The 27,916-nt window shown below is 39.8% G+C and overlaps 3 protein-coding genes across 4 annotated transcripts; 1 reads left to right on the top strand and 2 right to left on the bottom strand.

Annotated features, from left to right (window-relative positions):
• Window positions 1–1,444: 1,444 nt before the first annotated feature.
• Window positions 1,445–9,925, bottom strand: slc4a1a (solute carrier family 4 member 1a (Diego blood group)). The gene is made up of 21 exons (XM_085271949.1): window positions 9,765–9,925; window positions 8,650–8,726; window positions 8,474–8,529; window positions 7,386–7,492; window positions 7,248–7,294; window positions 7,001–7,166; window positions 6,780–6,915; window positions 6,634–6,703; window positions 6,483–6,525; window positions 6,203–6,387; window positions 5,880–6,087; window positions 5,431–5,634; window positions 5,178–5,326; window positions 4,890–5,084; window positions 4,524–4,769; window positions 4,335–4,424; window positions 3,727–3,893; window positions 3,379–3,620; window positions 3,126–3,295; window positions 2,519–2,692; window positions 1,445–2,427 (listed from the first exon to the last, which is right to left on the bottom strand). Exons 2-21 carry the CDS (start codon window positions 8,674–8,676, stop codon window positions 2,383–2,385), a joined length of 2,727 nt encoding a protein of 908 aa, XP_085128075.1. The 5' UTR covers window positions 8,677–8,726; window positions 9,765–9,925; the 3' UTR covers window positions 1,445–2,382.
• A 6,523-nt stretch (window positions 9,926–16,448) lies between these two features.
• On the bottom strand, window positions 16,449–18,138 carry LOC146576571 (migration and invasion enhancer 1-like). Its single transcript, XM_085271954.1, has 4 exons — window positions 17,981–18,138; window positions 17,679–17,776; window positions 17,420–17,496; window positions 16,449–17,321 (listed from the first exon to the last, which is right to left on the bottom strand). The coding sequence occupies exons 1-4, from the start codon at window positions 18,007–18,009 to the stop codon at window positions 17,238–17,240; spliced, it is 288 nt and encodes a 95-aa protein (XP_085128080.1). The 5' UTR covers window positions 18,010–18,138; the 3' UTR covers window positions 16,449–17,237.
• Window positions 18,139–18,542: 404 nt separating this feature from the next.
• On the top strand, window positions 18,543–27,916 carry LOC146576572 (GTPase IMAP family member 8-like). 2 transcript variants are annotated; one of them, XM_085271952.1, is made up of 5 exons: window positions 18,543–18,883; window positions 19,710–20,396; window positions 21,960–22,670; window positions 22,802–23,464; window positions 24,782–27,916. In XM_085271952.1, exons 1-5 carry the CDS (start codon window positions 18,859–18,861, stop codon window positions 25,501–25,503), a joined length of 2,808 nt encoding a protein of 935 aa, XP_085128078.1. In that variant the 5' UTR covers window positions 18,543–18,858; the 3' UTR covers window positions 25,504–27,916. The 2 variants fall into 2 exon arrangements, with proteins under 2 accessions (XP_085128078.1, XP_085128077.1); XM_085271951.1 differs by lacking the exon at window positions 18,543–18,883 and having other exon boundaries at window positions 19,519–20,396.

Genomic DNA, 27,916 nt, shown 5'->3' on the forward strand with positions numbered 1-27,916 from the left:
GAGCTGCCTCTGTCACCTGATGAATAACAGTGAGACATTCCAAATACATGCAGTCACACGTGCTTCAAATACAGTAATGAACCACCAAGTCATCATCCAATTTCACCTGTGATTCTTGTATCACCATTACTCTATCACCTGACAAATAGGACATACATGACAATAAGAATAAAATGGGGAGCTGCTTCAGTGTTTCTGTCAATTTGTGCAGATCTTGACTCATCAGTAATGTTTGTAGGGTGAGTGCATTTTTAAAACACTTTGTGCAAACTGCACTCCAAGGTGGAATATTTGCAAAATCACGACTACCTCATGATATTTTGTCTCAAAAATGAACCCTATGAATATGTCAGTGCCATTAGGAAGAAATTATTGTGTCACCAACATTTTAATGTTACACATAAAATTTTTACAGCCTCTGTAAACTAGTATCCTGGCTTGCTCGAGGCTGCCGTTTTCTCTGACAGTTTCAATCAAAATTAGAAATGCTACTCTGGGAGACTGAGATAACTAATAGTGCTGCCTGTTGTGCAGTTAGTTTCCGAAATACTTTTTTATATCCAGGTTCTTCCTTTTTGCTGCCATCCTCCTCGCCTCCTTGCAGGTCCTCGCAGCGCAGGCTTGCAGCTGCTAAAACTAAACAGAGCTCCCTGAAAGGCACAGCCAATCACATTGGCCATATTTGTCACATGAGGCAGGACTCCAGTAGAGAACGTAATTTAACTCTTTCTGCACCGCTGGCTGAATGAGACGTTGACGGATCGTTTTTTTTTTTAATCGAGTTTGTTTTTCTTTACTCGAAGAGATCAAATTATTGGTGGGGACAATTGAATAATCGCTGGATATTGGTGGGGACATGTCCCTTCCGTCCATGCCAAATCTACGCCCTTGCTCAGAACAAGAAATTTACCCCTTTCCTGCCGTGATCATTTTCCCCAAAGGATTTTAACTATTTGTGTCGCAGTTCAGTTTGCCTCAAAGCAGTTGCACTATTTAAGGAATAGGAAAATCCAACTATGTTTGTCTTGACTGAATATTAGTAACATTATTAAAAAGTGACATCATGACATAAAAAATACATAACAAAGGGCATATTTTACAACTTCACGGTTTTGTATGTTGTGTATCTATATATTATGTGACATGTCATTCAGCTAAACATGTTTTACTAGTCTGAGAAAGAAAACAGTATTCCGTTTAATGATCCCCTCTGTGTTATTATCATAGTTCAGGCTAATAATAAGTAAGAATAGGCCCCTTGTCTTCCAGAGCAGCAGGACTTTGAAGTTTCCTGATATCATTGAAGGCAGCATGAAGCTGAGTGGCAGACATGCTCCTCACGCCCTCTCCTCTTTCTTGCAGGGTAAAAATAATGACAAACTGTTGACATGTGATGTGACATATTGTGTTACTTAATGCGTTAATGAAAACATGCGTTTTAAGGTTGTCTTTATTTTTTAATAAAATTAAATCCAAAGCATGTACAGTGTTTTGCACACAAATGTGATGGGCAACATAAAATGCACGACAAGGAAAATGTATACAGAGTTTTACCTGATTATGTCATCAGTATAACAATCAATACAAACAATAAGATCTCAGCTTCAACTATCTACCTGCACTGCACATCTCATTTAAAATCACAAAGCATTTAAACACTTACACACAAGCAGTGCATTTATATTTTATATAGGCCAACTGAACAAAAAAAGTCTAAACTGTTGCATAAAGAATACACAAAGTAAATGGGAAAACTTCAGAAACAACTTCACACTTTTCTGAATAATCTGATACACTATGGACAAAAGGCACATTATAGTCTCACAAAATTAATTATTTTGTGCTCATCTGAAGAGCTGACATCAGCTTTCCTTAGCTTAAAGTAAGGTGAAATTACATTATTATAACATAGGCAGAACTACAATTTAACTGCATTGTTGTAATATTAAAGCCATGCTGTAATTGAGCACTAAAAGAAAATAACACTATTATATATAAATGGATCTATCTAACATCTCAGGGGAAAATATCTCTTATTTTCAAAATTCATTCATTCATTTTTCCCTGAGAGAAAATGCCACTCTGTATCTAAGTACATAAACAGCCACTTATACCTTAAAAAACATTTTTGAAATCCTAAAACCTCAAAATATTAATTAGTAATACCTGATAGGTCTCGATGATGAAATTGAATACATTTTGGTTGTCTGTTATGGTTGCAAACACAAATTTAGATGCAGAAGTCATATATTAATAAATGTCAGGTAATGCCCTTTAAAGACAAACAATAATGGAACAGTTTGAATCTGCAAAGAAGTGGCATCACTAAATAAAATGTGACTATGAACGGTATGGTGATGTTTGTGGCAGTATGGATCCATCCTACTCATCCTCCTCAAATGTCACTTTGGCGTCATCAGCGTCCAGCTGCAACACATGCAGATCAGGTTACAACAAAGAAATGTACATATGAAATGACACGAAGAGCTACATCTGAAAAATATAGATAAGCACTTACACATTTCATTTCCATGGCAGAGAAGAGCCTGCCAGTCATGAACATGCGCAGAGGAACGGTAAGAATGAGAACAAAAGGCAGAGCCAGAGAGAAGCTGCTCATCTTCACTGCCCAAAGTACACCCAGGCACACGAGCTGGATCAGAGTGAACAGATGCATTCGCATGGTACTCACCTGTACAAATGACAAAAATAAGAGTGAGAAATGCACTAATTGACAAGCTATTTGGTAATTATTACACCATTAGACTTGGATATATAAGAAAAAGCAGGATGGGATACATAATCTAATGCAAGGAGCTGTGAACCATTGGCTGTTTTTGAAAGTACCGTTAACAGGTCTGGGAAAGTGAGTAAAAATGAAAGCAAGGTAAAAAATGATCACAAAGATATACAACAAAAGACACAAATGTGAGGCACAAAGCTACAAAGACATGCAAAAAATAGCAAATAGATTAAAAATTGTAAACAATACTAAATACTTTTTGTGCTCTGAGGAAAACTGTCTAACACAGTGAGTTAGCTTCAAAACATGAAGGTGTACGGCATGCAAATTTTTATGATTAGCTGATTAGTGTAAAATAAACTGTATTGTGCTGAATAGATACCCTGGTGGCATAGGCATCAGGGGGATGGTATTTCTTGGGAGTAATGAGCAGAAGGATCCTGTCCCACATCTGGATTCCATTTAGAGAAGTGATACCCATATAGAGGAAGATGCCAAACAAGGCTGTCATTGGAATCATCTTCAGAATAGGCTCCATGTAAATAGAAACTCCTGAAAATTGGCATGAGAGGTAAAATGGTTATTTACTCTGACTCTGAAGTGCCTGCATCATTGCTGTAGATGGCAGCACCTACCAATCATGATGGCCACAATCATGCCGCTGACCCTCTGCTCAATCACTTTCTCTATCTCTGGTTTGGGGCCCTTAGACATGACAGTGAGAGCATTGGCGTGGGTGACAGATCGCACAGTGGCAGCACTCAGCCAAGGGACTCCAAAGATAGATGCGATTCCTCCCATGGTGACCAGGATGAGAAGGTCCCAGTGGAAACCCGACCCTTTTATCATTTTCCTTTCCGCTTTGCTCACAATCAGCCTGGGATTCCCAGAGAACATTGAAAACAGAGATTTCTTAAATATTTTCTTTTTAAGTAGTTGAAATCACAAAAACTAATACTGTATTCGTTTAAAGTGTCACTCACGTAGTAATTTGGGACTCAAGGAAGATGAGGATGAAGACAAGCACTGCAGGTATACAGCTGGCACCTATCATCCAGCCGGGGAAAGGCTTCTTTTCTCCCATGGGATTGATAAACCATCCCCTCACCGTGGGGTTAGTCACTTCAATACCTTTTGGCACAACCAGTTTCTATGAGAAGACAGAGTGATGATGCTAATTAGAAAGACAGTTAAAGGTAGATTCTTTGGACTTCCATCATACATTTTGAGAACTGTTTGGATTCATAAAATTCATGCTAATGGGACAGACGTGGAGGGGGCAAGTTATCTTGCTTTCTCTCTAAGGGTTAGTTTAAAAAAGATAAGTTTAAGAATGCTAAACATGTGACATTAGAAAGGGTTTTGATTTGTCTTTGAATGTAGACACAGCTCTAACTGATCTCAAGAAAGGCACATTTCCATCTAATTTAGGGAATGTTTAAAAGCTCTGCACCTGATCACCATATAGGTGTAACTGGGTTAGAAACACTGAGCGTGTCAGATATGTATTCGGCTTGTGATTATTTGCACACAAAGACATGGATACTTTTTAAATAAATATTTTTTATATGCTCATTTCCACAACACTCACCTGAGTGTAAGCATCTTCAATGCTGATATCTACTGCAATCATGAAGAAAATAGCAATGGGGACTCCGAAATCTCCAATCAAACGACGAAGCTAGTAAGAAAGAGAGCAAAGGACACAAAAAGGTCAGATTCTCAGCATCTAAATAAAGTGTTGAGTTGGAAAACTTCTCCGTTCAAGACTTGATCTTACCCAGCCAGGAAGGAAATGGCCATTCTTAAATTGACGGAAGAAGTATGCAATGAAGAAGCAGCCAAACATCAGGCACATAGAGAGCAGGGCAGTGTTGGGGTATGCCCTTTCAATTTCAACATTCTTAACTGTTACATTTCCATCTGGCTGAATCTCAGGACGCTCCGTCATGACTGGGTGGAAAGGATTGTCCAGTGTATCATTCAGATATTCATAGTTCAGGATCAAAGGATGGGTTTTGAAGATCTGAAAAAGAGAAGGAATAGAATAGAATAGACCTTTGTAGTCATTGTACATGTACAACGAAATTATGAGAAAGTACAAGAAGATAAAGCAAATAAGACAGTTAGAGAAATCAAATTAAACCTTGAAGAGCTTATTGAAGGTCTCGTAGATGAAGATGAGAGAGATGAGGATGGAGAAGATTTCTTGGGTGAAGCGGGAAATGTATCGGACCAGGAAACTGCCCTCCATTGCCACGATGAGAACCACGATCACTATCAGCCACATACCCACCCATATGCGGCCTACGATGTACTCAATACCCTGCATCTTGCAGAACTGTTAAAAAAGGAAAAAAGGAAAGGAAGTTTTAAAAGTAGCCTTTAAGAAACTTGAGTTTTTGAGTTCTAACATGCAACGACTTTTACATACAACGAAAAAAGCTTCCTCAAACACCAGCAATGGTCCGGAAAAGCCGATGACAAGGACTGGCTGGGCGGCAATTAAACAGAAGAAGACACCCTGGGCGGCAGTGGAGATCATAAGCTCTGACACGCCCATCATTTTTTCCGTTTTGTCAGCTGGGTGCACACAATAAGGATGAATATTAATGAAACAAAGCAAATTTCTAAAACGAGTTAAGAATGCAAAATCACACATTTCTCTCTATGTCGCTCTCTTTTACCTAGAAGCCCTCCGAAGGTGATGGCTGGAGAAAGGGCAGCGAAGTAAATAAAGATGACGGCAGCAAGAACCTGAGGGTTCACAGCATCTGTGAAGTCGCTGATGTAGTGGCGGTAACGGCGCTTGATATCCTTCACCATGCCACCAAAAGGATAGCCCGTTCGGGCCAGAGGATCCTCCTTCGGCCCCGGTGGAGGTTGCAGAGCTAGAGAAACAAACAAATCAAATACATTTTATTTACTGCCAAAATCCTTCAGTTCTTCCTTATGCACGAGATTCTTTTAGTTTTTTTGTGTCCATTTTTTCTTTTTCTGTTACTGTGTACAATAAATTTAATCTAAAGGATCTATTACTCCCCAAACCTCATTGGCTCATTTTGCTGTTGTAGGTGTTGTAGATATCTCTTTTTAAACGCCAAATAGGAGCTTCTTATTTTAGTTGTATGCTGACCTTTCACCCTTTCCCCAAAGGTAAGACGGGGGTCAGTGGAACGGAGTCTGTCACTCAAGAGTTTTTTCTGGAAGTCAATCACCGGCTCCAGCATTGCCTTATCTTGGATCTGAGTGGGTGGAATCACAATGCTGCAGTCCATGAAGTCAGCGATGGCATCTGTGATCTCTTTTGAAGTCTGAGCCAAGTGAGCTTCCAGGCAGAACACCTGACATAGAGACAGATATAAGTTTTTATTCACCTGAAACCAAACAAATGAGGTGTCCTTTATTTTGATTAAACTGCGCAATTTCTACAGAGGCATGTTTCCTCTTCTTGCTCACCCAGTCGGCCAGCAGAGCACCCATGGCACGACCACTTTCACTGTAGTTGATTCCACTGTGGCCGGGGCCCACCAACAGAAATATGAAGCGAACAGGGATAGAAGACTCCAGGACAGACTCCATCACTACAGAGTCACTCAGCCTGGCGAAGGCCACCGCTGGTTTCTGCAGGAAGTCCAGTTCGCCTGTGAGAAACACGCACATTTTGATATATCTGTTCCAGAACTAGGTACAAAAACTGAAGATAAATGAATGGGAAATCAGGAAAAGTTAGGCATACCTGAGAGGACAATTGAAGCCTCTACATTGTCAGAGCTGTCTCTCTGCAGAGAGAACAAGTAAAGTAGTAAAACATGTAAACTCTGCTTCACTGACAATAAATAAATAAATACACATATAATAATCTGCATAACCTCCCCCCAAATTTGTACCTTTTTCGTGACAGAAAAGGTCTGCATCTGAATATCACCAAAGGGAGTGACCACAGGTCCCTCAGTTTGACTGGAAGGACAAATCAAATGAGCAGTCATGTTTAAGAATTTGGCATCTTGCAAAAGAAATATGTTGTATGGGTTACCTGCGTTTCATCAGGAGAACTCTCATCAGGTCACTGTGATCACTGGAACGGATCACATCCTTGTTCAGCATTTCATCAACCATTTTCTCAACCACAGCAGACAGATTGCTGGCATTCATGTCAAGGATAATAGCACCTGGGGAAATGTAACACAGGTTTTAAAGTTTGATTTTATTCAGATATAAACAGTGATTTGTGTACACGTTAAGCTCCATACTCACCTGTACTCATGGCCTTGCGGACGTGGAGCAGGCTGGTAAAAGTGAGATAGGAGACATGAGAAGGACCCCATTTTCCTGTGGCCTGGTTAAAGTTTTCCTCGTAGCCCACCCAGCGGCCAGTCTCCTGCCAGATGTTTCCCTCGAGCTCATTCAGCTCCACATAGGCCTATGATAATTCAGTGTGATTAGTTCATTTCATTGGTGAATTTTAATAATGGATTTGAAACACTAAAAACTGTAAACTAACTTGGGCATCCCCTCTTGTTGTGGCATTGGTATTCAGGTTCAGAAACGCTGAAATAAAAAGACAGAGGTGTGATTTGTACGTAGGTATATAAAATCAAACCACAACACAGAGAAAACACAGACTTTAAGAAGACTTTACCCTCTGAATTGGTGGGAATGACGATGGGCTTCGGAGATGGCTCATCCTCTTCCACCTCCTCCCTCCCCCTTTCAAGGTCAAAGTCATCACTCTGACCTGGTATGGTCCTAGTGATAGCACCAAAGGAAAACACTATTTAAGATCAGGGATCATCATGAATTCTGCTCAAAAACACCTTCTGACATCACATCAAGTCTTACAGGCAAGTCGTAAAGACAAGCAAGCAGTTGATCTGTGATTAGATATAAATTAAAAAAATTACATTGCCTTATCTGTGTTTTTAGAGAGATTAACTTTGAAGTCAGTGATTGCATTTAGCAAAGTAAATATCTTTCCTTGATTAAATCAGTCAAACCACTCACACAGTTAGTCTGTCATTAGTGTCATTCTGAAAATGGCCACAAGATGGCAGGCTTGCTTAACTAATTTGTTAGCTGCTTTGTAGCGTAACGATGATTGGCTGTGTATCTCATTGCTGACCTATAAACTTAAACTACCTCTGCTACCCGGAATTCATGATAATTAAACATTTGTCAGTGTGCGAACTTTTGTAAGAGGCATCCAGACCTCTCTTTCCTACATGACTTAAATCAAACATAATTGTAAGCTGTGGCTATTGAGAGCAGCCCAACACGCTGTTAGGCAGGCACTATAATTGTAAGCAGCTGCCCATGTATTACACCCAGAAGGTATCTCGCAATATACAAATGTCTCTTTTTGATATTTTTCTGACCATCTGATAAGCATCATTAAGTTTATGTGCTATTCTGTTGCTAAACTGCGATCAAGTAAATGTGGATGTTTTCACTTAATGCAGCTGACTACTGCTATTGCTGTATCTGAAAACCTAAAAAATTAGCCAAAAGAGCCTAAAAGCCTCATAGCCTAACTTTGTGATGGAAACTTAACAGACAAAATAGTTTGATTAGAACTTAACCTAAATACAGTCATGGAGGAAGTTGTTGGGGCAAGAGTATGCTCATTCTCATTTGAGGGCAGGGAAGGACACACTTATCTTATCAGAGACACCACAATTTCAACATAAACATGGACTGCAGTTTTGCTTAACGACGCCAGGAGGAACTCACAGCATCACTGGAGAAGGGAAGGCTGAGCCATTGTCTTCATACGACATGTCACTGCCCTAGATATGAGCAAAGTTGTAAAAGAAGTCATTGAAACAGCTGGATGAAAATGGATCAAAAAAAGTGACATAGATTTTAGATGGATGAATGGATGGATGTAAAATCACAAAACAAACAACCTCCTCAAAAGTTAAATTGTTTTCCATGGATGTTGGCTTATCTGTCCTCCCAGTTTTCAGATACTTTCATGCATTCCCTAAGGCAGAGGATGAATGAACATATAATTAAAAACACATGGGATAACTAATAAGAAATAACAACACCTCACTATGGACTAAGTGCAAGACAGGTGTTTTATCTGTTGGGATTTCTGGCATACTTTGATTCCCTAAATGATCACAGTAAAACCTGCTTTGATCTTTTTTAGGGAGTTTCAATGAGGAATCCATCATATATCATCCTCGTTCGTCAGCAGAGTTGCAGCTGAGGGCAGATAATCAACCAGCCGTTAAGAATATGAACTACGTTACAGCTGAAAAAAAGGCCCTACAGTCTTATCTCTGGGTTACACCCTTCAACAAGACACATCTCTTATCCTCAACAGCACTACAGTAATAATTTTCAAATTTTGGACTATTTGGTATTGAACCATAAGTTATAGAAAAATATTATAAATCTAACTGAAATTTTTTTGAGTGTAGTGTATTTCAAGTTTTCAAACAAACGAACAAGTCTTGCACTTTTGGTATAAATGGCAACCGAAAATATTTGTTGTTGGACACCTAAAAGGTAGAAAAATAAAGGTTTCACATTGCAAATCTACTCTATACCAGATTCGAATAATGCTTTTGCAATTCTTGGAACAAATGACATTAGTTAGTTTAAGTCTTAAGAAGGCGTTGTCATTTGCTGATAAAGATATTTTTCCCGGCACTGAAAATATGCAGATTATTAAACATATAGTCAGAATAAGCAGTAATATATATTTTAAACAATAATAAAAATCTAAACATTTCATGCATGTTCTATCATGCATTCAAATTAACAACAAAAAGCGGAAAATAAAGCAACAAATATAAACAACAAATTTTTTCTTTAACAAGATTACCAGAAAATTACTCAAGCAAATGAATTAATTTCACTCTAAACTTCTTACAAACATGTCAGAAACATAAGAAGCTTGACTCTATGTTCCTACTGGAGTACATTCCGATATCCATCCTGTTTGACCCCTTCCCTGTGGATCATTAATGCTAAAAAGTGTGAACCCTACAACAGGAGGTAACACCCCTACCTGTACACAGGTACTCCTACCAGGTTTCCAGCACAGGAAATAGGCCGATCACAGGCCGAGCCGTTCTGTCAGCTTCAACAAGCCCGGCGACAAAATGAGCCAGAACAAGCGAAAAGACAAATACAGCAAGAAAACTAGAGTAGCGGGAACACCCATATGAAACTACGTCGACCGTAAGAGGTGCAGTACCCTCCTGGTCCTCTGGTTGGCTGTTGGGGCAACCTGGCAAGGAATGGGTGGGGGGTGATAGAGACAAACATGGCTATCAGCCTTAGACACCTTGACATAGGGATATCCCAACCCTAATTTGGACGATCCGCCCTCTCAGCATGAACCAAGTCTGGACAGGGACAGCATGAAACAGCAAGCTGTACTTCAGCTTGTCGAAGGAGCACACATGGGCCAAAGAGGGTAAAGAAGGGGGCAATGTACAGTATCAAGAGCAGAGCATCCTACTACGTCAGTTTGTTTACGTACTGGGGATTCCCTCAAATTAGGGGTTGGGTGAGTGATGTGATGGGAACACATTAAACTCAACTTTTTTTTCGGTTACAGCCTTCAAGCTCACCTGGTTTGTCCCTCGAACATGTCATGTGGTATCAACAGGGTGAGACATCCTCAGCAGTTGCCTGGCGGTGGAGGCTGGTAGCTGGTGATAGATAAGCCACACATGGATGTGGCTAGACTGAGAAAAAGTGTAAAACAGATGAATAAAGACACAAAAACAATAAGAGCAACATAATTTTTTTCAAAACATGTGATAACAGCTTGTGGAAGAGCACTGCTAATGAGAATTTACTGCAGTGCAAGTCCAAAAACAAGTGCAGTTATCAGTCAACACACAAAGTAAACTGACCGTTTTCCTGTTCACAAGTCTTCTGGGGGTAAAACCAACCATACAGGCAATCTGAAAAGCACTCCTGTTGGCATTCACTTAAAGCCACAGAACACATGATTGTCATCACTGATAAACTAAATGCATTTTTGAAGGCTTCAGTATCAGTTCTGTATTAAGATATGTGACCTGGGCCCAAGCCAGCATCCCTGCCAGCATCTGCCAACGCCAGCCCCCCTGAGCCTGCGTTCAGTGTGAGTAAAACTGATTAATCCCGTGTGTTTTCCCTGAGACAGCAAATTCCAATCATAAGGCTCTTTCCAGTTTCTTAGCAGGCCAATAATAAAGTGGTGTTTTCTCTTTCTGAGTCTGCAGATTTACAAATTAGGTGTTCTGTTTCTGAGAGGGAGAGCAATATAACTATGTGTTCTTTTTCTGCATTGAGACTGAATGCTGTAGTGTAAGAAAGACTTGTGCTATTTTGTGCTCTTCAGTCTGTACAAGCTGCGTTAGCATCTGAGGGAGACAGTCTCAGAGATTGCTTTATGAAGGGCCATCCAAGACACTGAATCCCAGCTGCCATGCCCCCAGTCATCCCATGTGTCCTGTGCGTCTTTCATTGGGTCCTGCACAGCTCAAGTCTTAACTCAAGACTGTGTGTCTGAAATTCAACAGCGTCTGAGTTCTGGACTTTGTTTATGGCCCGAACTATTAGCATTAAAGCTAGCCTTGGTGTCATTCCTGTCTCCTGTGTCCAATATTTGGGTCTGAAATTCATCCGCCCATCACACAGCCTTAAATATGACAGATCTTGGATCAAGATCACAGTCTTTAAAACTGCAAAGTTTGGCATTGACACTGTGGTTGGTGGAGAATGTGCTGTTAGCGACTAATCTTGCAGATGTTGGTGTATGATGTTATGCCGTTAGCCAGAGATTTCCAAACTTTTTGAGGTGACGGGCCTTTTGTATGACCTCTGATCAAAATAATAATGTGAATGTGTGTTTCAGAGAAATTTACCAGCTTGTGTAAAGTAAAATGAAAAAAATGAAAAATGAAAAAAATTCTGAAAACATGTATAACACATAATGTGCTTTATGTAGCTTTGTTTAAATGTTGTATTACTCACAAATACTTGTATATTAACTATCTGGCGGCCTGGTATCTGGCCGATAGTGGTGTCCATTGATATCGCTATGAAACTATGAATGAACACTTTTGGAATTAAATAGTAAATAAAAAAGTGTGAAATGATTCAAAACATGTTTTATATTTTAGAAGTAGCCATTCTTTGCTTGGAGTACTGCTTTGCACACTCTTGGCATTCTCTCGATGAGCTTCATGAGGTAGTCATTGTTTTCCGACAGTCTTGAAGGAGTTCCCTGAGATGCTGAGCACTCTTTTTCCCTTTGCCATCTCAACAGGGTTTAGGTCAGGTGACCATGGAGGCGAGACCATCTGGCGCAGCGCTCCATGACTCTCCTTCTTGGTCAAATAGCCCTTACGCAGCCTGAAGATGTGTTTGGGGTCATTGTCCTGTTGAAAAATAAATGATGGTCCAATTAAATGCAAACCGGATGGGATGGCATGTCGGCAGAGGACGCTGTGATAGCCATAATGTTTAAGTGTGTTTTCAATTTTCAATAAATCCCCAACAGTGTCACCAGCAAAACACCCCCAAATCATCACATCACCTCCTTCATGCTTCATGGTGGGAACCATGCATGTAGAGACCATCCGTTCACCTTTTCTGACAGGGCAGGTGGAACCCAAGATCTCATATTTGGATTCATAAGACCAAAGCACAGATTTCTACTGGTCTAATGTCCATTCCTTCTGTTTCTTGGCCCAAACAAATCTCTTTGCTTGTTGCTTTTCCTTAGACCATAAAGCCCTGATTCACGCAGTCTCCTCTGAACAGTTGACGTAGAGATGTGTCTGCTGCTGGAACTCTGTGAGGCATTTATCTGGGCTCTAATCTGGGTTCTTAAAGTAATGATGGACTGTCATTTCTCTTTAGTTAGCTGATTGGTTCTTGCCATAATATGAATTCTAACAGTTGTTAAATAGGCTGTCAGCTGTGTACCAACCTGACGACACAACTGATGGTCCCAACCCCATTAAGAAGGCAAGAAATTCCACAAACGAACCCTGACAAAGCCCACCTGTGAAGTGAAAACCATTTCAGGTGACTACATCACGAAGCTCATTGAAAGAAGGCCAAGGGTTTGCAGCGCTGTAAACAAAGTAAAGGGATGGTGACTTTCAGGAATATAAAATGTAAAACATGTTTAGAGTTATTTAGCAATTTTTTTCTTTGCTACGTAATTCCATATATCTTGCGTCGTATATTTGATGTCTTCAGTACATTTACAATGTAAAAATATAAGATAGTAAAAAGTAGTCAAAATAAAGAAAAACCATTAAATGAGACAATGTGTCCAAACTTTTGACTGGTAGTATACATACAAAAAAGCTATAAATAATAAACAGCCTGTACCAATAGCGGGGTCTGAAGTTCTGAGACTACCGCTGAAAATATATGTAAATTCATATATACGTGTATATATATGAATTTACAGATACATGAGGAAGTCAGGAGTGGCAGAGAAGTATGTGAGGGTTACGCAGGACATGTAAGAGGACAGAGAGATAGTGGTGAGGTGTGCAGTGGGAGTGACGGATGGGCTGGGATTAAATCAGTGATCAACTCTGAGCCCCTTGTTCTTTGGTGATGAATAGGCTGACAGAGGAGGTCCGGCAAGTCTCAGTGCACTGTGATGGTTGCAGACAACATTATGATCTGTAGTAAGAGTTGGGAGCAGGTGGAAGAGAGGCTGAAGAGTTGGAGGTATGGTCTGGAAAGAAAAGGAATGAAATTCAGTAAAAGCAAGACAGAAAATGTGTGTGAATGAGAGGGACACTGGTATCACAGTGAAGATGCAAGGAGCAGAGTTGGTGAAACTAGATGAGTCTAAATGCTTGGGGTCAACAATCGTAGACAATGTACAGTTGACAAAAGAAGAAGAGAGTTCATGCAGGGTGGAGTGGGTGGAGAAGAGTGTCGGGGTGATTTGTGAATGAAGCATAGCACCAAGAGTAAAAGGGAGAGTTTACACAATGGTAGTGAGACCTTCTATGACAAATAGTTTGGAGATGATGGAACTAATAAAAAGACAGGAGACTGAGATGGTTTAGACATGTGAAGAGGTGGGATATATTGGACAAAGGATGATGAATTTGGAGCTGCCAGGCAGGAGGGAAATGTTTATTAGAATAATCAGCTTAAACATTTGAATGAAAAGTTTATTCTGTGAATTTAAAAAAAATCTTAGCATTGGTCTGCTCCCTTTGGCTTCAATGGCAGCACCATTTGAGCTGCACAGGACTCCAAGTCAGAAAGATGTGAAAATAGTAAAATGCACTCATAAAGAAATCACTGTAACATATCTAAACAGTAGAAACAGAAAAACCGTGTTTGTCATTTGTGACTGTACTTGGATGCAGTCCTTTAAGATAGACACATGTCAGTGTGCTAACAGGGGCACAGTGGCAATGCTAACATACTGAAACTACCAAGACAATCTAATTAGAACTAAAGTCAAAGTCATCTGAGGAGGCATCAAAGTCAGGGGCTCAAAATAATCATATGTCTAATAAGTGTATCTATCTGCTCTACTTTGATTTTTTAAAAATCAGACTTGTGGTGTACATTAGAGGTTTTTTTTCAAGTTTTCAAGGACTCCCCTTAAGCTGACAGTGTGAGCTCGTCAAATATGTCTTCATACCCACCAGCTAGCTAGCCAGACAGTAAACAGTAGCTGGAACATTTTTTGAAGTGACTGATTTCAGAGTTTAGAAACACTGGCAGAACTACTAGCAACAATGTGTTTGTTTTACGGGCTTAAATTGCCTTCATGCTTATATATGGAACTATGATTATGCATGATTATGATTTTATAGCTGCTCTTGGCCAGTGGGTTGTGAACTCCTGGTTGATGACCTGGCATTGAAGGAATAATAATTGTCTATGAGCGTAAATACATAAATATACTCCACAGTGAGGGAAGTGGGCCCCAGCCAAAGACACTGTGGCACTGTTATCAGCAATTGTAGAAGCTATCTGCGGTGGCCATGTTTCTACGCATACAGTATACAGACACTCCCAGGCTTTGTATAGCCTATTTGATTATGAATGTGTGTTCAAAAACACATTTTCATAAATATTTAGGGAACTTCAGGAAAATGTGACAGCAACATGAAAAACTTTCCATTTGTGGTGGCATAAAAATATGTGAAATAAAAGATTGTACAGACTTGGAGGAGAGCCTCATTATAGCAGTTTGAAAATCTATAACTCAAAGCAGACTTTTAGACTTCTTAATCTGAAAATGAAAGATAAAAGAGAAAGAAAAAAGAGAAGGGGAACGTTTGCTGAAACACATCACAAAATGTTGAAAAACCTGTTTGCAGTTATGTGTGAGTGAGCTGTCTTACAACATATTTATGTGTACAGTAAATATGAAAAATATTCATCTAGCGTGCCATCTGGTTTTTGTAGTCACGTAATTGGTTAAATGGTGTCACCTGAGTCAAGACATCTGACTAAAGTATATGGAAGGTGACACTTAAATACTCTTTAGAGGCACTGCACATTTTCAGTGCCCTTATTGGAGCACTAAGGCAGCAGAGATGAGCTCTATCAGGATTACAACAAGCAGGCTGATGGGAGTTATCATTGCAGGCCAGAGCCAAACACCAAAGACACACCTAGACAAACTATGCAACACTTGATTACACAGAATACCATTTCTTATTAAAAAGCAGTAAAATATTTCAATGCATTTCTTTTCAAAATAAAAGCCTAATCACATTTATGATTCAATTCATAATTACATTAGTGACCTTTTAATATTTGCCTTCTAAAGTTTGCTAAATCTACCAATCCACAAATAATGAGGCCCAACATTAACTTTCAGCACATTTGTTAAGACTGTGTGGGTCTTCATAAGCTTATGAATGGACAGTGTCCTCAGTGCATACATACAACCTGAAAATGCATTCAGAGCCTTGGTTAATAGTATCGCCTTTTTATGTATAAAAACATAGTTTATAGCTAAAAAACAAAACAAAACCTCGAAGGTTGCGAGACTTTTTCAGACAAGCAATTTCCTTATTTGAATTCTTTCCGCATTTGACTTCAGCGTGACACTCTTTGACAGAGGGTATGCTGGAGGCAAAATACTTGTGATGGTAGTCTTTGTTGAGTTTGGCGCCCCTTAGTGCAAAAAGTATGGCAAACAACTTTAGAACCAAGTTTTATTTATTTTTTGTCTCTAGCCCTGCTTCAGTATCTTTATGCCACATTTCTGTGTTAAATGTTGTGCCAAGAAACCCACCAATGGCAGGTTCTATCTGATCTGTTCATTCGTGTTAAATAAGTAATTATTTCATTTTCCTATTGAGGTGAGAGAAAATAAAAAAAACCCCAAAACAATTAGCATGCATAACAATAGGAAGTAGAAACCTAGAGAACGGGGTCAGTATTTATGTGAGGTACCCTTAACTAGTATGGCCCTACACCCATTTGTGTCAGAGGACAGAGACAAAACAGGAAAAGCCTGCTGAACTCGGCTGTAAAATAGTTGGCAGTTTGTGTGCGATCCTCCCTAGAGGTTGACAGCCTCGGCCCACAGAGGAAAAGCTGTTTTGCATGCAATGAAAAACACCTGGTTACCAGTTCCAAGAACCAAATACGTATGAGGACAACAATCACATGCAAGCATTTTAAGAAACCTATTAAAGATAATAAGACACCTTTAATTGTGAAAAAGTGACACACGCAGTACTTAAAGAACAATTGCCTTTATTTCTTGCTCCAGTTTTAATATCAGAAAACAATGCAAAAGGATTTATGGAATATGAGCTAGCATCTAGTATGTGAGCTTCATAGACCAGCTGGTGACGGCCCTTAGAAACACACATTTCATGCGAAAGTACTTTACCGAAACAAATTAGAGCAGAAACTTGGCTAAGCTCAAGTGCTGCAGACGATAGCATCATTACGTCCAATTGTTTTAATGTTGTACTCCTTTCAAATTTGATATGGATTAAAAAAAAAAGAAAAAAAAAAGTCAAGATTCCCTTTGCATCCACCAAGCCACAAATATGACAATGCAAATCTATTCAAAACCAGCAGAGTGAATTACTACTTTATGAAAATGATGAAATATCATAAAAATGCTTTAGTGACAAATTATTATGCATAGTGTGGTGCAAAGATAATGTATTTCCATTTGTATTGTTCCAACAAAAAAACCAAACAAACCTACAGTGAGAAACAAAACACAACTAGTCGGGTAGAAAATGACAGGCAATAGGACAAAAAGGTGAATTCCCTCCATATCATCTGCAACATCATCTCCCTGTCTTTGCTCCTATGATGAGGGAACTCCAGGGACAGATACATCATACCATAACCTTTAATAGTTGAAGCAACGGTAATCATTAATACCCCGGAGGACCACTATGGGAACAGAGAGAGGAGCCATGAGGCAGAGCAGAGTTTGGTTTACTGCTAGTGCTTCTCTTCTGGGTGTGTAAACCACAGCTGCACGGTTGTGTAGCAGTAGGGAGGTTTACATGATGACGCATGGAGCGCGGCTTTTGGTGATCTTCTGCAAAGGTTTGCCATCATAAGCATTTTGAATCGCGTTCATGACCTGTGCCAAGAAATACACAGTATAAGTGTACAATGACAATAAAGGGCTATTCTTTTCTAATTGACATATGATAGGCAAATTGTATGCACAGTACTTACGTCATCCTCATAAGGGAATCCACCAGTTTCAACCTTGGAGAAGACCAGCTGCCCATTGATTTCAATCTCAAAGCTACCTATAATACCAAGGGCAGCAGAAATAGGACGTGAGAATGGCGCTTTGATGATCTAAGCTCACAATAAAGGGAGGGGCGGAATTTAAGGCTGGAGCTATGAACTCGTGGTTTGTCTCATCTGATATGAAACAAACCATGAGTTCCAGCTCCAGCTTTACCTGCAGCGATCAACGATGACTTACCGGTTCTTCCCACGAAACCTGTCACGTCCGCATCGCTAAACTCACCCTTGACAACACGGGCGAGCTCACGATAGCGGGGCTCGTAACCTCATCCACCACTAAATTAAATAAAAACACAGGTGCGTAAGAAAATCATACAAGCAATAGCAGAATCAGCGCTCCTTACTCTTGGCTCAGGCTGCTGCCTGCGCAGGCACCTAGCTTAGCTATGAGCTAGCCAAAAGTGAAACTGTGTTTAAACTGACAACAGACAAAAAGTTAACTGAAAATATAAAGAAAGTACGTAATATGAAAAAAAATACCAATATTCCACTCTGACTTTGACCCCCATCGTCGCTGATCCTCTAATGACCACAGAGCTCCGAACGTCTGCTTTGGTAACCACCGATTGTGTAAAACCAAACCGGAAGAGGGGCGGAGCTTATTTACCCCACAAACCAAGAAAAACCTGATCTGTCGAGAGAAGTCCGAGCACAGAGCTACACAATACATTTCTTTCTTTAAAAAGAAATAAATGTTAAATTAATTTTTAAAAACATTAAACTTTAACTAATTAGGTTATTTTGAATGGCTTAACCGGAAGTACTGCATGTAAATATCATTGTTAAAGTGCAGAAAAAAAGAAAATAAAAAAAGTGCAACGTTAGTGTTACACATTAATTATTTGAAAGCTAATTAGAGTTTTAGCTATTGTTTCATGGTTTGGCGGCACATTTTATTTGATTTTATTCGCTCATCAGGCGAATAAAAGAATAAATAGAAGCAGGAAACAGGAAAACCTAAAATTTGCAGTTAATTTGAATAAAGGCATTTAGTTACATGGCGACACTACAGGATCCCAAAAATTGAGTGTGATTATGGTGTTAGTTTTTTATTTTATTTTTAAAATGTAATGTCCCGTGATTGCAAAATTACTTATTAAATGTTTTAACCCCCAAACCTCTCTGAGTATTATGAAAAAAATACAGTTTTTGTTTGTGTGGAGTAAATGATAAATGGTTATTAGTGTTTATGGCAGGCGTGTCTCATTGCTGACTGCAGATGACCTTCAGACTCTACACACTACCATGACTCCTTCAGTGTCTGCATTTTTCACACAAAGGCTGGAAACATGGAGTAGACGTGAGAAAATGATGATTGTTTTATACATTACAGGCTTATAGACAGCACAGATTTGGAGATGGCAACTAGCAATCTGTCAACATGTAAGTGTTAATATATGATTCTCCTTATTCACCACAAAACGTACACAATTATGTCTGAAACCCAAAGACTTTGTATTATTAGTGTCATGAAATGATTTCATAATGTTTCATTAACAAAGAAATTGGTCACAATGGATTGATTAGTGATGTTTCCACATTGTTTTGTTCATTTTTGTTCACTATAGTTTCATTGATAAGTAGCATGGAGTTTAATGCTGTTATGTAATACAGTGTTGAAATGTTTCTATTAATCCATGATGAAAAAAACCATAGTCAGCCATAAGGTATATAAGCTTTAATAAATCTTTCATGCTTCATATTTACTCATTTTTATACTTGCCTCATGTTCTATTAGCTGTTTCATTTATCCTTGGTTAATTTCTTTCTTCTTTGTTTAGAAGAAGTATCTTTAAAGCGTCTTTTAGTGCAATGCTGAATCAGGGGAAACTGCACCCATCTGTGATTCAAAGTGGCCGCACCCATAATAAAGCATTGCTTTAAGGCCCTATCACAGAGAAAATGGATGCGTGATATCACAATTTACTCCCGCACAGTTATCAAGAAGGGGCTAATTAGTTGTAGAGTGTGAAATGATTTATCTTTATCAGGGTGAAAACATGTTTTGGGATCTGATATAAACAAAAATACTTTTAAATTAGTCTGCCTTGTTCTTGTTGTTTGAGATACATGCATTTCTGATTTCAGTCTTTTTGATATTTTATGTCATGGATGGGAATTCATCAACAAGTAAAAAAAGAAGATTTTGGGATTAGCTTTTCATTCTTGCCTCTTTTCCTTAATGTGTATTTCTATTTTTCTTCTTTAGTGGATGGTTGGTGTACATCACAGTTAAAGATTGTCCTTCTTGGTGGCAGAGACTCTGGAAAGAATGCTGTAGGAAACTTAATCCTGGGTAAAGAAGAGTTTGGCACAGAAGAGAGGACTTTATGCTCCAGGAGGATTGGGAAAGTGTCCGAACTGCGGGTCACAGTTGTGAACACTCCTGGCTGGTGGTGTGACTCCAGTGCTCAGAACACACCTAAGCTGGTGAAGATGGAGATCATAACCAGCGTTGCTCTCTGCTCGCCAGGCCCACATGTGTTCCTTATAATAATTAAGGCAACCTCTGTCTTGTCAGAAAAGCGTCGGAAGGCTTTGGAGGAACACGTGGCACTGCTGGGTGACGCGGTGTGGAGTCACTGCATGGTTGTCTTCACCTGTGCTGAGAAGTACAAAGACACAAATTCAGAAGAGTATGTAGAAAGTGGGGGAAAGGCCCTCTGCTGGCTCAGTGAAAAGTGCAGCCAGAGGTGTCACAGTGTTGTCCCGAGTGATAACTCTCAACGCACAGTGCTGCTGGAAAAGATACAGAAACTTGTCACAGAAAATGGAAACAGTGTGTTTGAAATGGAGGCAAAAATTTTATGGGTGAATGAAGAGGAAAAGAGAGAGATGGAGGAGAGGACTCGGCTGAGGTTAAAGAAAATGAAAAAACACAGATCTCTGATACAAAGTGAGTTGATGTGTATGTACGTATGTATGTGTGAAAGTTATTAACACATTTGTTGAAATCTTAAAAGATGAAAAACAGAAAGTAAGAATAATCTTCAGTGAAAGAGGAAGTAATGAAAAGACAAAGTACTAACACAGAGACAAAAAGACCCATTAAACAAGATGACAGTGAAAAGGGAAGACAGGAGAGAAAAGTAATTAATACTGAAACCAGATAATAAGGGAAACATTGCAGGTGTAGCAGAAGGGATAACAATGAAGTCAAAGTGGGAACTAAATTCTGAGACTAAAAGTCATCATGTAACAGAACATTAGGTAATGACAAAGAATAATAAAACAGAAGTGCAAAAAAAATAATCTTTAAACACTAGAGTAAAAATAAAGACCAAACAGAAAAACAAAATTAAATATATTAAACAAGAATACAAAACTCAAAAACACAAAAGCTAGACCCTGACAGTAACATGCAATCCAGTTTACTGAAACTGTGTGTTTTGGAAAACCCTTCGGGCAGTTTTTTGCCCTGACGCAACTGGCAGATGTCATGTAACCATTTTGCAAAACTCAAAACCACAAGAAGCAGAAGTTTCAAAAAAACAAAAAAACAAAACCTCACCATGCACAGATGTCATTTCTCCAACTGAACAACTCCAAATTACCTCTATTTGTTTGTTAAATTGTGATACAACCTATATAACCCTCAAAATCTCATTCTCAACAAAACTGTTTGCCTGTGCTTAAAATCACACAACCAGCTAAAATCATAAGTGCTGAGGACTGATTACACACTAAAAAAACAGAACACAGTGTTCACTACCCGTAACCGAGGTCTTTCCAAATTCGTGTGCTGTCTTGCGCTTGTACAAAAGTTACAACACACGAAATAAAAATTTCCCTACGGCAAATTTAGAATCATGAGTTAACTTTGCAGCCTATTTTTTGTCTGTGGGAGGAAGCCATGATGACTGTGCAAGCTCCACACAGAAAGGCTCCAGCTGACCACCTGAAACCTATAACCCTGCTGTTCATTACTAACCATAGTTGGCATCAACCCTTAACTTCCCTTTTCTGGACTCACACTCAACTGTTAAGCTGTATTAGTAGCAAGTGTGAACATTTATTTTAGTGCTAGTTGTGTTTCTCTTCTGCCTCACATTATGCATTGTGCATCACGAGTGAATCCCTTTGCCCAGTGTGTCATAGTGAGCTATTAGTGTACACAGAATTTGTAAGTGTTTTAGTAATTAGGAAAAAAACTGTAATAGTACCAGTAATCTTCCAAAACAGCTGAGAGCTTTAAGAAAGAGGTCCTTTATATATTCTGTGATGAAACTAGAAAGTTCAGAAAGCTCAATCCATAGCCGCTTACAGCAGAAAACAGTGTTGGCTACAAAGTATATGTCCAAGAAACTTCCACTTACTTTGACTGCTTCTTTGCTGACCATCGCCACCCCAAATGTCATCTGGAACATACACTTAAAATTGTGTCTGTGTAGGTGTGTTTATTGTGTCAATATAAACACAATCTACTTAACCAACCCTTGTTCTTCTTTACTTCTCTCAGATAAGTCAAAGGGAGTTACTAACATCAGGATTGTGCTCCTTGGAGCTAAGGGTTCTGGGAAGACTTCAGCACTCAACACTATCCTGGCAAGAGAGAACAACCCTAAACCCATTAGGACAGTCTGTTGCCAGGCTGGACAAGAAATGGTGCTTGGGAGACTGGTAACTGTGGTGGACACACCAGGGTGGTGGATGAACTACTTCTGTGATGAGAGCTCCAACTTTGATCGGGGGGAATTGGCGCTGAGTTCTTATTTTTGTCCTCCGGGACCTCACGTATTTCTGCTGGTGATCCGTGTGGACAGAGCATTCACAGAGACCTGCAGAAGAGCAGCACAGGAGCATCTAGATATGATCGGTGAACACATCTGGAGTCACGTTATCCTGCTGTTTAGTTTTGGGGACTGGCTCGGAGACACGCCTATTGAGCAGTACATTGAGAGTGAGGGAGAAGCTCTGCGGTGGATTGTTGAAAGATGTGACAACAAGTATCATGTTCTGAACAGTAAAATGAAAGATAAGGAATTTCAAGTCAGGGAGTTGATTGCAAAGATTGAGAAAATCATCACTAGCAGTGACAACGGCTGCTATTATAAACTAGAGAGGAAAGTGTTGGAGCAGCTGGAGGGGACGATGCGAAGAGAGAAAGAGAGAGCCAGAGAAAGGCTAATGAAGAAGAAGAAACAAAGGCAGATGGCAAGAGCTCAGCTGGGTGAGTTGGATAATTAACAAAGTCAACAAGATCTTGTTTTACTCATTTTAACAATATTTAATTTAGCAGCATGGTGGCTTTCTGTTTAGATTTTTAGAAATAAATAAATATATAACACTTCTGTTTGCCAGAGAACCTCGAACCTTTGACAGAGCTGAGAGTCGTGCTCATTGGTGGCCCAAAAATAGGCAAAAGCTCCTGTGGAAACACCATCCTCAGCAGAGACTGCTTTGACACGGCTGCTCAAAGTACTTCCTGCACCGAAAGGAAGGGAAATATCTGTGGCAAGATGGTGGTGGTAGTAGACACACCAGGCTGCCTCTCTGTGACATCGGACTTCTTGAAGGCATCCTGTGCTATACTTCTGGTTGTCAATCTTAGCTCGTCGTTCAAAGATACCTGGAGGAAAACCTTGCAAAAAGACCTGGAGGCAGGTGGAGATCAGTTATGGAGCAGATGTATGGTCCTGTTCAGCTATGGTGACATGCTGGGTGACACAAGCATCGAGCAGCACATTGAAAGCGAAGGAGAGCCACTGCAATGGCTTGTTGAGAAGTGTGGGAACAGATATCATGTTTTAGACAATAAGAACTGGGGAGATGGAGCTCAGGTTAAAGAGCTAATTGATGTGATGGAAGAGATGCTGGTTGATGAGAGGCAGGCTCTTCTTCACAGAGGTGATCACATGTGGAAAAGTTTTGCTTCAGCTCAAGAGCAGCAGATAGGCACAGAGCCACTGTGCAAAAGGGGACCAGAGGATTTCATGCGCAGCAGACCTGAGCAGTCCAATAACTGTGAGTAAACCTAATGAAACTATTTCTTTTATATGTCTTTTGAATTTGCCAATGGGTTTAAAGACTATTAACAAAATGAAAATTAGACAGCATTATGAGCTAATTTAAATAGAGAAAGTAAAAAAAATGCACATAATAAACATCACAGAGGAAAACACAAAGAAAGACTCATTTAGTATGTGGTCTATGTGTTTTATACTGTTAATAAATAATAGTCTTAATTAGGGATGGGTATCGTTTAGGTTTTATCCGATACCGGTGCCAAATCAGTACTTTTGAAACGGTGCCGGTGCTCAAACGGTGTTCAAACCGGTGCTTAAAGAATGGAGAACACAAAATTGGTCCAAAAACCTCTCATGTTCAGCTGTTTTTTGTAAAAATATAACAATGTTAGCCTTTTCTGCAGCTATGGGGCATATATGGTATCACTCTTGGCTGGAAGCAGTGCTTAAACAATGGAAAAAACACAAACTTTGTCCTAAACCTCTCATGTTTAACTGTTTTCCACTTTTTCTTTGGTCATTTTAGCCTTTTTGGCCAGGGTGAAGGGAGTATCTGCCATCAAACAAGAAGACAGCCGCATGTAGCTATGATGATGTTAGCTAGTTCACCTTACATGCATTAATGTAATAACGTGGTTAGCCTACTCAACGTAAATTAGCTACTCACGCAGAGAAGAACGGCTGCTGCCACCATCATCCGTCATCATTTCTGCTACACTGGCAGGGCTAGGGGCCAGGACTCTCCTCTTCGTGTTTTTGGGGGATGTTGCATAACAGGCAACCCACCCGCAGTAGATGTGCTCGGTGTGAGGTCTCGCAGCAAGCTATCAAATACGGCGCATTTCTGGGCTTTAAAAAAACCCCGCTATGCGTCGCCAGGTGTTTCATCGGATTTGAGGTGTTACTGTGATACTGTCAAAGGAGGTATCAGCTTAAAGCACTTGTTGCAGGCTGCTGAGTTTGCATAGTTTGCAGTGAAGTACAGCCAGACTTTTGACCGCTTCGCCTTGGACATTTTTAATCTGTAGCTCTGCTCTAACAGAACGTACGTACCTGGCCCCGCCTACTATCCTCGGAAACGTAAAATGATTGGCTAGAATCTAAAGTGTATCACAGCTCAGGAAAAAAAAGCACCGAAATAAAGCACCGAAATAAAGCACCGAAATGTGCGCTGCTTTTCGGTCTGGTTACTACCGTTTATGTCAGAACCGGTGCCATCAAGGCACCGGACACCGGTACCCATCCCTAGTCTTAATAGTGAAGACTTTTTGTTGCTCACAGGAAATCACATCAAGTGTCATTATTTCCTTCACAGTGCCTGAATCTCTCCCCTATCGATCACCAAAGCTCTCAGAAGATTGTTCTCAGTTAGTAGCGTTACCAGCAGGAAGAACCACAGAGTTGGCTGGATGCATCATTGTGGACCAATATCACTTCATGTCCTATATATTCTCTCCGCTTTCTGGCAAACAAGTACTGAGGTTGCCAAAAGTGACTCAGCATGTCCCATCTCCTGCTCCTCACAACCACCTGAGAGTGAACAGGGAGGGTCACATGGATCCCATCCCACGCAGACTTGAAACAACGCATCTGGTTTCATCTCAGACACAGAACGAGGCATGTGTAGAACAAGATTTGATCAGTGTGCAATCACTCTGCCATCCTGCACTGATAGAGCGGACTCTTAGGAGGGTCTCTGAGTCTGGAGGCCTGCAGACATTCATTGATCAGTGGGGCAACAGCAGCCTGGAGGAACTGGAAGCCTTCGTTGACTTGCACTTTGAGATTGTGTGGGAAGAAGCCATGAGATCATGTCAGCCGCCTGAACCGAGCCACGCCGTGCCCGAGCAGGATAATGCTGTTGGGGAAGCTGGAGAGGAAGTGTTTACATCCATTCACAGGAAACTTTCAAAGCTGGAGCTGCTTGAGGAGATAAAGAGGGATCTGGCAGAACAGAGAAAGCGCGTGGAGCAAATCTGGAGGATCATACAGCAACTTGCATACGAAATCAAACAGGGCCGTAATAATACACGCTAATAAAGGGGTCTCAGTAATAACAGAAACAAAGATCAATAATAAAAGCAGAGAATGGAAGAGAGAATTGGTATTTTATCGAGTGAAATAAAAATTCAGAAGCAGTTTTTGGGAGGTTTATGTAAATAACAAGAAAAACTAAAGCAGATTTTATGGTTTTTATCCACAAGATGGCGCTATTGTATAAGGGAAGGTTGGGTAAACCATGTTCCTCTCACTCATTTAACTTTTTTTCATGGAAAATATTAGAAATGGATTATACAAATAGTTTCTGTCATCATTCATTAAATCTGATGTAACACACTGATGACTACACCTCCAGAAAAAAAGATCAAAGGTTAAAAATTGTTAGAAAAACATTTAAAACTGTCATAAAATCAAGGAAAAATGAAGATGCTGTTTCTTAAGTATACCTTTACCTATGGCATACTTAAAACAATATTCCAACTTCTATATAATAAAGTGACAGTGTTTAGATTGTAGATTTACAACAGGCATCTTTAAAAATGTGTCTAGTAGACAATGCCACAAGTGAGCGCATTTTAAATAAATAATTATGAAAATTCTTGTTTAAATATGGAAAAAGACAGTTGAAGATCTTGATAATCACAACCTAATGTTGTCCAAATATCTTTCTCTTTTTATTATAATACTATAAGAGCACAACTTAGGGAGGAATCTCTGTAGCGTTGTAGATGAAAGCAGAGAAGATTGTACGTCTAAATAAAGAATATAGCTTCTTGCAGAATCGTTAAAGCCTTCAAAGATTTAGATTTGCTGTGTTTGCTTATGCAGGTGTCTCCACGTCTACTTCACCCATTTTTTATTCAAACACTCCAAAATCCAAGAATCTGACAATGGTTAACAAACAGGAAGTCAATCCTGCTTACTTTCTTTGCAGAGAAAATAGAGAAATTGCAAAGCTTACATTTAAAGTCTTTCCGCCCTCCAGTGTTTATCAAGGGCTTTCAAGTGAGTCACACACAGACAGAATGCAGAGGCTGATAGGGCTCTGGCAAAGTAATGCTGTGAAAGTCCACTGCTTTCAAGGCTAACTCTCAGATCTTTCCAAATATACATGTATGCCAACACCAGGAGGCGGGTAGCAATTTTTGATGTAGGTAAAAATTACTGATGTGTATTCTGAACCTAGATGCAAATATGAAACAAATACATCTGACATCTGAGGCCTCAAAAGTCTGGTGTGGTCATTCTTCCCAAGCAACATCACTGTGTTTCTCTTTATTAAACATGCATTATTCAACTTTGGAAATAGGTGTCTCCACATGGTAGTGAGAGATAAGACACCTGCTGCCTTCATGGCATGGTAATGCTTTATACTTATTGCCTTATTACAATGTTACTAGTGCGCAGAAAGCTATGTGATGCCAGGGCACGGATTCATGGATTTAGATGAGACATGGGATACAAATTTAAACCCCTACCTGTGGTCTCTTTGTGTGAACCTATTGTAAAAAGGATAAAAAACAAGTGATGAAAAATCAGTAAGGACAAAAGTGATCATGGTGACTCACTATCCTATTTTGAGTGACAAGAAAAAAAAAGTCCACAGCCATATCAGCTAGTCTGTGAGTTCATATTAGTAACCTAAGGCTGGTGGGAAGAGCCCTAGTTTTGCTGCTATTTGATCATGAATTAGCAAAGTGTCGAAACAAACCAACATTTTGACTTGAATGTGAAACTAGATGATAAGCCATATGTAGGGATGTGATCATGTGGACCAAAGTTCAAATTCAATTACAGGACGGGATAGTATCCAATAACTTTTGAAGCATTTCACACTAACCGCACATGCTGACCCCAGTGCGGCCCTAGAAGAAGAATTACAGGATCAGCAAAGAATTTGGGATTCATCCTTTGGGGATGGAAAATGTCTTCAGTTATTGAGATACCTCAGTCACGATGAAAGCAGTGGAATTATCAGCTGGCCTCCAGGCTAAAATGGACTGAAGCTGTGCACCCATGATTTGGCAACAGATGCTCCAACTCTGTAATCAGTGAAACTGGCTACTGAGAACAGGGTATAAGTGGCACATATATACTGGGAAAAACAAGCCTTATATCACAGTGGCTATGCTGAATGTGGGGCAAAATGTATCTCTTTAGTGGTTACACCTGCAGCACACTTTCTGTATTAGGACTGCACACACCTTATGTGAAAAAAAAGAAAAAGAGAAGACAGGTCTGTTTGAACTTTTGGCACATGCACACCTCTTATGAGTTGCTCTCATGCCTGATGGATCCACGGATGGTCGGCATATGCAGAGCATTCAGTGTAGCAACGGGGTCCAGACTACAGAATATTTATCATGACTGCATTTGAGAAAAAAGATTGATTTGAGAGACAATGCAGAATATATGTTGGTCTCCAGGAAGATGACAGGTATTAACCTCT

This window comes from Mchenga conophoros, linkage group LG4 (genome assembly GCF_057382185.1).
Source record: "Mchenga conophoros isolate Kocher_MC1m ecotype Shallow Benthic linkage group LG4, M_conophoros_male_GT1.1, whole genome shotgun sequence".
NCBI lineage: Eukaryota > Metazoa > Chordata > Actinopteri > Cichliformes > Cichlidae > Mchenga > Mchenga conophoros.

What these genes read in the sequence shown, in the direction of transcription:
- slc4a1a (XM_085271949.1), bottom strand. Translation starts at nt 8,676, where the DNA reads ATGGAAAACAATTTAACTTTTGAGGAG. An exon ending in TTCCCTTCTCCAGTGATGCT is followed by an intron (nt 7,493 to 8,473) that starts GTGAGTTCCTCC and finishes TGCTATCACTAG; the next exon opens with GACCATACCAGGTCAGAGTG. An exon ending in CCGCAAGGCCATGAGTACAG is followed by an intron (nt 6,916 to 7,000) that starts GTGAGTATGGAG and finishes ACATTTCCCCAG; the next exon opens with GTGCTATTATCCTTGACATG.
- LOC146576572 (XM_085271951.1), top strand. Translation starts at nt 19,604, where the DNA reads ATGTCATGGATGGGAATTCATCAACAAGTAAAAAAAGAAGATTTTGGG. An exon ending in ACACAGATCTCTGATACAAA is followed by an intron (nt 20,397 to 21,959) that starts GTGAGTTGATGT and finishes TACTTCTCTCAG; the next exon opens with ATAAGTCAAAGGGAGTTACT. An exon ending in GATGGCAAGAGCTCAGCTGG is followed by an intron (nt 22,671 to 22,801) that starts GTGAGTTGGATA and finishes TCTGTTTGCCAG; the next exon opens with AGAACCTCGAACCTTTGACA.